The following is a 9,444-nucleotide window of genomic DNA, read 5'->3' on the forward strand; positions in this document are numbered from 1 at the left end:
ATTCACAAGAAATCTCCAAATTGAAACCCTAAAACTGAAATTTTCCGTACAAATTGAAATTTTCTGTAAACAACTACAACGAACACATAAAAGCTTCATTTTACATAATATAAAGCTATCATTCCATGGCCAATCCTTAATCATCATATGAGGGTAGAAAAATCACAAAAAATCTGGAATTTATCAAAACTCTCCCTTAAACCATGAAATCTCCCACAAAACAACATATTTAGCCACTACAAACCACTAATTTGACATTATCAAGAACAAAGAGGAAATTTCTAAACAAAGTAAACTTAACACCTCATGAAAGATGATAGTTTAGAGTTTTCCTTTCACAAATCCCTCCACTAAAAGCTTTAATCCCCCTTAGTAAGCAACTTTGATGGAATAATTTGATAATTCAACGGTTGAAACTCAAGATTTGAGCAAGAATTGAAGTTGAAGTTGAGGAAACTCTTGATTTTTCCTCTCAAGGTGGCCGGCCAAGCAAGGGATAAAATGAGAAAAATCTTGGTCAAAATTAGTTTTAGAAAAGTTGTAAAACCTTTGCTCAAAATCCAACTTCCACTAGTTACGTGACACATGGCACCTTTTATGTTTAAACCTATCTTCTTGTCTCTCAATGGTAATCTATCTAGCTAACCTCTAAATATCTCATAACACCTAGTAAAATAATCCCTATATACAAAACTTCATTTAATCGTCAAAATTTTATGGCACTAACCGCACTAGCGGGTCCCATATCCTTAATACACTTCCAAATTAACCCGAACTAACTTATACTAGAAAAATGTTTTAAAAACTATATTCACTTATAAAATGTCTAGAAAATTAAGGTAGTAAAAATAAAACAAAGAAAATGCATGAAAAGAAATAGAATTAAATGTTATAAAATAAGAAAATTTTATGGGTTCTCACCGGTATTCCAAGTGGTTCATGCACTTGGAATTCATCAATTAATTTACTATTGTAACCATTCATTAGGGGTGGCAATTCGGGTCCAAATCAGGTTGGCGGGTCGGGTCTGACCCGACCCGTCAGAAAATCTATTGACTCGAACTTGACCCACCAACCCGTGACGGGTCAGGTATACTGACCCGAACCCGAAAATTTCAGGTTGACGGGTTGGCGGGTCGACCCGAAATGACCCGAAATTTAATTTTAATTTATTAATTTATCACTGTAATTTCTAATAAAATTAATTTCTCACAAAACTAATTACATAATCAAGTAATAAAAATTTAAATAAATAATTCCAAACCAAATCTAAAATAAATTAAACACCGTAAAAGTGTTTTATCCCAAACAAAATATAAAATAAATTAAAACAGTATAAAAGTAAAAAATAATATAATATATTATTTGTCCAAATATAATAATTTCAACTTCACACAAATTAAATAAATTTATTTAGGATTAAGTAATTAATGCCTTTGAAAAAAAGAATAACTTAGTTTAGTTAGATAAAATTATTTTTATGTTTATTAAATTATTTTTAATTCGTAAACGGGTCATATCGGGTCATATCAGGTCACCACGGGTTGATCCGAAATCGACCTGTTTTCTTTTCGGGTTCATCGGGTTCAACCCGATTTTGATCCGAATTCCCGAAACCTCAACCCAAATCCATTAATTTCGTGTTAGGTTCGTGTCATGTTTTCAGGTCGTATCGAAAATTACCACCCCTACCATTCATTAAAGAAGAATCTGGAGTTATGTTTTCTCTTGCTCCCTTTTCTCTATGACATAATGGTTCAATATTTACCTTCTTTTCTTTACTTATTCACTTAAAAATGCAGGTTCTCTCTCATAAGCTCTTGCAATTAGTTCATACTACTGTTTCTATCAGGCAATAAGGCCACTGATAATAACTTTTGAGGTGATCAGTGTTAGTCCAGTGTTTTGTAGAGTTTGCACACGGAAAGCACCTAATTCAGGTCAGCTGTGCTTTTCTTCATCTCCCCGCAACGTTTTAACTGAGAAGCACAGGCATGGAGCGTGCCTCGACAATTCTATTCACCTGTACTATTTATTTGATTCGAGCAACTAATAATATTTGTTGACGAGGAGCAAACACATTTAGTGTGTCTCGATAGCTAGTATATAATATATATAGTATATATTTGAATTCATTTTCAAGAGAATTAGTTTTATGTTATAATAGAAAATATGTAGAAAATTTACTAAAATAAAATATATAAGCAAATAATTATTTAGTAGTGATTCATAACCATAATTGATAGCTACAAATAAAAATTAAGGTTTACTAAATAGGATGGAAAATAAATAATAAGAAATACATATTAGTTAGAAGAAGAATATATTAAAAGTTTTAAGTAGATAATTATCAAGGGTAGTTTACGAATACCAAAAATTGACGCAAAAAAATTTATACCAACCGCTCCTTCTTTCTATGTATATATGGTATATACAGAATAGATTAAAAACGATCTCTCCTTTAATTATCATTTCAGACCTATCCTTTTTTTTTTTATTTTTCTGTTTTTCTCAGAGGGCTATCTTGTAATTTTGTAATCACTTCCCATTTGCTCGGAAAGTATCACCGGCGGACAAGGTAATGTCGGAAAGTATTCTTATTTCGAACCGGCGAATAAATCGCCATCGGTGTCTCCAAATTCCAAGGTCAATTTGAGCCCCACAGTCCTCACCTAAGACCATTCTTTAATTCCTCAAACCGTCAATCGGTTGTGGTTCTCCAATTCACTGGACCCCACAAATCACCTTCAGATCAACGGCTCTGATGCATCCATTTTTCTTGCACGACATCAAATTAGCCACCTGGTCCAGTTACGACAATTTGTCACATTTTCTAATAAATTAAAAAAAAAAGAATTTCTGATTTTCGCGCCTGATTCTTTCTCAATCTATTTTAATTAAATCAAAACAAGGACGAAATGACACAAATACTCTTGCCTTGAACGGCAGAATAATTATTTGCTCATGTACTTTTATGTCTTTTCCTTCGAAAGCATTTTTAGTTTATCATTATTATTCGTACACTAGTGGGGACTAGATAGTCTCAGAATCTCAAAATTAAATTTAAAATCTTTTGGAGTTTTGATTCTCTGAAAAATCTCACTCAACAATCAAGATAGTGACTCACAGAGGAAGGAAGGGAAGAAAAAAAAGACCAAAAAAATAGTCAAGTTTTGCATAGGGATTGTTGAGTTAAATAAAGAAAATAATTATCTTGATTTGTTTTTAGTTGAAAAAGGCCAAAGCACTGAGCAGAGGCTTGTCCATTTTCAGTTTCTTTGTCAGCAGATTTTTGATCAAGTTGTTTCAATTTCGTTGGTAAATCTAATTCTTGATAGATGATGAAGAACATTGAAGTTCAGCATAATGGAGGAGTCTCCAAATCGTCTAATTTATTTGCAGGGAAGGAAAGAGTTGATGGTAAATTATTGCTTTTCTGGGTTCTTCTTCTTCTTCTTCTTTTTAAATTTTTTGAAAGCAGAAATTGACATTTGATTTTGTGGGCAGTCAAATTAATCTGTTTGTCTTTCTGGGTATTTTTTATAAAATTTTTGGGTTTTTGATTTAGTGCAATGGGTTGATGACAGGGTCGATGACAGCTTGCTCTAATATACTGAATATGGTAGTTTAAGTTATTTCATGATCGTTTATTTTTTCTATTATATGTGAAGTAATGATCTTTGGATGATGATCGCGTTTGCCGATGATCAATCGTGCTGGTGATTATATACTGTACAAGGTTTGATTTGGAAATTTCTAATTTTCTTTGGGGCTGTTGATTTAGAGTACTTCCCTTTCCTTGTCAAATACTTCTTCAGGATGATAATGGAAGTTTATATATTTTATTAACTTTCCAAAATAGATTTTAAGCTTTTCTGCTCTTAGCATATGGTCCAGAAAGGCACTGCCTACAATCGTTGAGGCATTTGTTTTACTGATGGATATTGCAGAAGCTATGGGGGTGTTGAAAATTGAGGACAATGGTGATGACACTGGAGGTGCCTATGGAGCGGTTTGTTTTCCTGATCGTCCTGGTGAGCCTGATTGTATATACTATTTGAGGACTGGGAAATGTGGTTACGGAAGTAGATGTCGGTTCAATCATCCTTCATATTCCAGCCAGGTATCTGGTTTGGCATAGAGTTTTATTGTGTTAATTTTGATGAACCAGATAAGTGTGTTTTGATAATCACTGTGGTTGTGTGGTTGAGCAGGGGCATCAGAATTCTGGTGTACTTCCAGAAAGGGAGGGAAAACCTGAATGCAGGGTAAGTGTTTTTTTTTTTCGTTTAATTTCTCCCCTCCTTACTGTGCACCAGAGATTAGTTTCTGATTCATTGGTCTTTGTTGCATTACTACAAAAAAAGGGAAAAAGTTTCAATAGTTGATTCTGACATATCTTTTTAACACAAATATCCTTTGGAGTTGGCAAATTTTGAAGTCTGTCCTGGTGGCCATTTATAGATTATAATCTACAATACAAATTTGACCCATCAGGATAACTCTGATATTTTTCCTGCAATTGTTCTTTTTGATATCGAATTTCCTGCAATTATTCTGGATTAGACAAAGGCATGTCACTAAGCCATATGCACTGAGAAGTAAAGCAAATACTTTATTTGGAGTGTGTTGTGGATGACCATTTTGGGTTCAGTCAGTGCATGTCTATGATGGCAAGGATTTATAAATTGGAACTGCACTTATTCATGGCGCTGATGTATATTCAAAATTTGTATGAATTTTTTCCATTTATGATGTAATGAATGTGTTGTCAGTTGCTTATCTTTGACATTGTGCAAATTAAGTTTTTAATCTTTGAACAACTAACTTCTGCTTTTCTTCTGAGTTGAATGGATCAAATGGCACAGGGAATTTCTGAACATTTGTGGATAAATGCCACAATCATACAAATTGGCTATTGTCATTTTGTAGAATATAGTCTACAATTGGTGATATCATTTTGCTAAACACTAATCAACATTTTGAATAAAAAGATTTTTTAAATTATATGAAAAACCAGAACTATACTAAGCAGCAGATGGGAGAACCTTTTCTTATTATTATATGGTGGAGTGATAAGAAGATTTGCGATACAGGTGAGATTGAAGAAGTCTGTTCACGACAAATGAGACTTTCAATGATATATAAAAGAGGGTTTTAAAGTGGATGATAGGTGTTAGAATATCAACTTGTTAGTCAAATTTTTAAGGTTAGAATGAGGTTGGATTATCCCCAATAAAATGCTGTGAAGAAGTTTGATTTTGAAAAAGAGTTATTGGTTTATCAATCCCTGTGAAGACGGATGGTTAATTACCCTTGGTAGATGAAATTGATTGATGTGCATGTTCTTATATTTTTGCTGTTGTTAACCCTTTAAGAGTATATGAGGTTCAAAATGTGTGTTGAGCACAGTACCTGGATTAATTCAAAGTATCCATGAATCTGTGGATCCATTGACTAAGAAAATCTTGGTTAACCTGCAAATCAAGCATTATTAATCTGGTGAATACTCAACCTCAAAATACAACTTTTAAAATAGCTTCTTAAAAGCTTGAATTGAAACCAATTCTTACATAAACTTAAGTTGAAGAAATCTGAAACTGTTCTGCATGTTCTTTTGTGCTTAAAGTTTAAAGTTCAGTCACTTTGTATAGAGTTGTATCCAATTTTTTCTTCCTCTGTGCTTTCTGGTGGATGTATATTTGAGCCAACTATAGTTCCCCCAATTTAGCTGTCTCATCTATGGCTTAATCCTCCTGCTAAAGCAATGTGACCATTGTTGTAAGATACTCAATTGCTATATTTGAATTATTAGTTGCCTCTGAATATAACAAATCTAAAGGAAACAACTATAAGAAGCCGCATGAGAGTTGGTTGGGTGCCCGCTGCATGTGATATCATCTTCTCCGTACAAAGGTATGTTTGTGGTTACTACTGGTGTATGATACATTTAATTGAGACCAAAGCTGATCTTTATTGGCTTAGTGAAGGTAATGTCTTATTTAGAAGTAAGTGTTGTTCACCTTTGATCCGTCATCTGTTGACGTCATTCTTTCCAGCCTGAGTACCTGGATTAAAACCATGGTGGAACCTTGATTTTGTGAAACTGTAAGGTTTTGAGGGACGTAATTGAGGTGGTATGTAGAAGAGCAACTAGGGATTTGGATTGACCTAAAATCTACTAGTTTAGACAGAAAAGAACATCAAAAAAAGATCATGAGACATCTCAAAAACATGAATTAACATAAATTCTACTTTTTGTGATGAATAAATCAACTGACTCAACAAACTTAAAACAATTTCAGATTCTGTCAGTCTTTAGATCTTATTTTGCTATAGTCTGTTTGACTTGTATATAAATCTATTGGGTGACCGCTTTATGTTATGCTCCTGAAGAAAATTTTCATTTCACAGATTATCTAGTTCTCATAATTAATCCATCTACGTGTTTTTTGCTTATAGAATTTAACACACAAATTTGTCTATTTAATATTTTCCTTTTATCAAACTATTTTTCTGATGAATTGTAGCATAACAGATAGAGCTCTGGAGTTGTCCAGTTTAAACTTAAGTGCTTCATTTTTGTTCGAGAATCCTAATGGGTGTTTTTTATATTCATTAAGACTGACAATATTTGCCAACTAATATCAGTGCTTGTTAATAGCTGAAGATTCAATCTTCAGCCCTAATTTTCATTGTGCATTTATCTGCAGCACTATATAAGGACAGGTATCTGCAAATATGGATCAGCTTGTAGATATCATCACCCACAGGATAGACATAATTCTGATCCACTCTTGCTGAACATTTGGGGGTTTCCTATGCGTAAGGTGCTTATTTACTTTTCTCATTCTGGTTCTTCCGCTTTACTTGTTATAGTGTTTAAGCAGCTTAGCTGCTTTTATACTTCTTCATATAGCTGTTACAATTTCTCAGGATGAAAAGCCGTGTCCTTATTATATGCGAACTAGTACGTGCAAATTTGGAGTAATGTGCAAGTTTGACCATCCGCAGCCTGTATCTGCTGCTAATGGCTTACATGTCACAGGATCTACTGCCTATGGATCTACGACCTTAGCATTTATGACCTCATCTAGCATACCCTATGTAGGCGGAGTTTCAGATTTATCAATACCAAAGACAAATTCTATAATCAATCCATCTGTGCAAGGTTCCCAATCTTATATGCCTCTTTATCTATCACCTTTTCAGTGTTGGAGTACATACATGGTTAGTAAAAGTTTCCTGAGAAGTGGCCATGAATTTTCTAATTTATGGTGCTTGTAGACTTTCTATTAAGCTGATCTCTTGTCCATTTCATGCTGCTGATTCCATATTCTTGTGTGGCTATCAGGGAACCATGGATGGCTCTTCTATTTTGGATGATCTTGCCGATCAAACTTTTGATGGTCAGACACCTCTGTTGTCGTCATCATCTCACCAACCTGACAGACCTGATCAACCTGAATGCCATGATTTTGTCAATACTGGGAGCTGCAAATATGGAGCAGACTGTAAGTACTATCACCCAGGAAATAAGGTTGCTCCAACCACATCAAATTTGTTAGGGCCACTTGGTCTCCCTCTACGACCCGTAAGTATCGTTGCGTTCACAAGCATTTTTTTTTTTACCTTGAAACAGCACAGTTTTACCAGGAGCTATAGCATAACAGCATGAAAATGGGGAATAATGTCATATATAGTACAAATAAAAGATTAATGTGCAATTGTGTGAGTGCTGCTACTCCTAAGATAATTTGTGAACACTTAAATTGAAATGCAAAGGAAGTTCCGTAGGTTTGTGTGCTGCTTCATGTATAATGATTTGCCCAGTTGCGATCTGTATGCATCTGTATATGTAAAACTTTTTGAGTGCAGTAGCATCTGTATATGTAAAACTTTTTGAGTGTATGTAGCTTAAGCATGACAGAAATGCAGATTTAATTGTCTCTATGCCTTTACAATCTCTTCATGGTATGGTAGTTAGCTTATTCTCATTTTGAGCAGCTTTGTTAGCTTTAACCTTACAAGTGCAGGTTCTACCCATTTCATTTTATAGATATTCTTTTCATAGTTAAATATAATTCAGAGGAAGTTATGATGACAGAATTTGGTTCCCTTTACCTAATGGTAATCTACACCAAGTAAACGCAGCATCTCCTTTTTACTGTAGCAATAATTGCAAATAGGGAACTAGGCACATTGGCTTTTGAAAAAATGACTAGTGATAAAGTTGTCAACATTAATGGGGAGAGAGTAGGGTGTATTCATATAATTTTTTCGGCTGCATTAATTTTTTTAACCGCAATTAGTATGGTTTACTTGACTATGCTTTCAAAATGTAGGGGCAAGCTGTATGTTCGTACTATGCTATGCATGGACTCTGCAGATATGGTCCTACTTGCAAGTATGATCACCCTTTGGCAGGATATGTCGGTGTCCCTTCCCTAGTATTTAATACATCTGTCTTGCCATATCAGTGGAATTCACCCACCGTACCCTCGACTGAGACATCTCCCTCATTGTCATCTAAATTGCCTGACCTTTCAAGGAGCTCTGAAGTTACAATGCAGAAAGGACAGAATTCAAATACTGAAAAACTTCTGCATATCGGTGCCCTACCAAGTACTTCCCAAAGACCTTTAGAAGTTCAACAAGATGAATCCGATTGAAGTCACCTATTTTTCCCTTCTCTCCTGCCGTCTGTTTCATATACATAACCTTTATAAGGTCTACAATGGCAAAAAAGAGAAGGGAGAGATAAACTATTTATCTTCATAAATTGACAGTTGATGAATTGTAGCTGATTCGTCCAACATGTTTTTGTCTCTCTGAAAGGCCATAGGGTTATCATTCTTTCTCCCTTGGTGTCCTTCCTGGATTCGCATTTTTGTTCTCTTTCTTCTCTTGAATTTTCTTCAGTTTTGCAGAGGATAGTGAACTGTGTCTTGTGAGTGGACGGAATTGTTGGAAGTCTATAAAGACTTTACCTATTTTTCCCCTACAAATTCAGCATTTTGCTTTAGATTGACAACAGTAAATCACAGAAATTGGAAGTTTTACAATAATTGCCGAAACATTCCTTAATCTTGTAAAATTGTTTCATCGGCTAGCCTTCATCCTAAACTACAGTGCTTGCTCATGTTTGTTAACTTTATAAGTTGTAGCCAATGTTGTTAAACTCCGATCGGATAGCGGCTTAGTTAAAGTACTGAGTTGGGGATCAATTGGTCAGATCAGGCGGACTGTTCTCAAAAATTCGCTATGATGTTATAATTATTTTATATTTTTGTAAGTTGCAAAAATATTGAAATTAAGTTTTTGGTTATATTCGGTCAATTATACAAAATGTTTCAAAAATATTAGACTAGCAATCAAATATACACCTAATAATTATATATAAAAATATAAATTCATGGCTAAAATATGTCCATTCTCCAAATT

At 34.3% G+C, this 9,444-nt stretch overlaps 1 protein-coding gene across 4 annotated transcripts; it reads left to right on the plus strand.

Moving 5' to 3' along the window:
• Positions 1 to 3,059: 3,059 nt before the first annotated feature.
• Positions 3,060 to 9,008, plus strand: LOC140003844 (zinc finger CCCH domain-containing protein 3-like). Of its 4 annotated transcripts, none has more exons than XM_072050775.1 (8): positions 3,060 to 3,420; positions 3,951 to 4,123; positions 4,215 to 4,268; positions 6,714 to 6,830; positions 6,937 to 6,970; positions 7,049 to 7,230; positions 7,355 to 7,594; positions 8,346 to 9,008. In XM_072050775.1, the coding sequence occupies exons 1-8, from the start codon at positions 3,339 to 3,341 to the stop codon at positions 8,670 to 8,672; spliced, it is 1,209 nt and encodes a 402-aa protein (XP_071906876.1). In that variant the 5' UTR covers positions 3,060 to 3,338; the 3' UTR covers positions 8,673 to 9,008. The 4 variants fall into 4 exon arrangements, with proteins under 4 accessions (XP_071906876.1, XP_071906878.1, XP_071906877.1 ...); XM_072050776.1 differs by adding an exon at positions 3,672 to 3,739 and having other exon boundaries at positions 3,063 to 3,420; positions 6,937 to 7,230; XM_072050774.1 differs by having other exon boundaries at positions 3,063 to 3,420; positions 6,937 to 7,230.
• Positions 9,009 to 9,444: the final 436 nt, after the last annotated feature.

Source organism: Coffea arabica, chromosome 5c (genome assembly GCF_036785885.1).
Source record: "Coffea arabica cultivar ET-39 chromosome 5c, Coffea Arabica ET-39 HiFi, whole genome shotgun sequence".
Taxonomy (NCBI): Eukaryota; Viridiplantae; Streptophyta; class Magnoliopsida; order Gentianales; family Rubiaceae; genus Coffea; species Coffea arabica.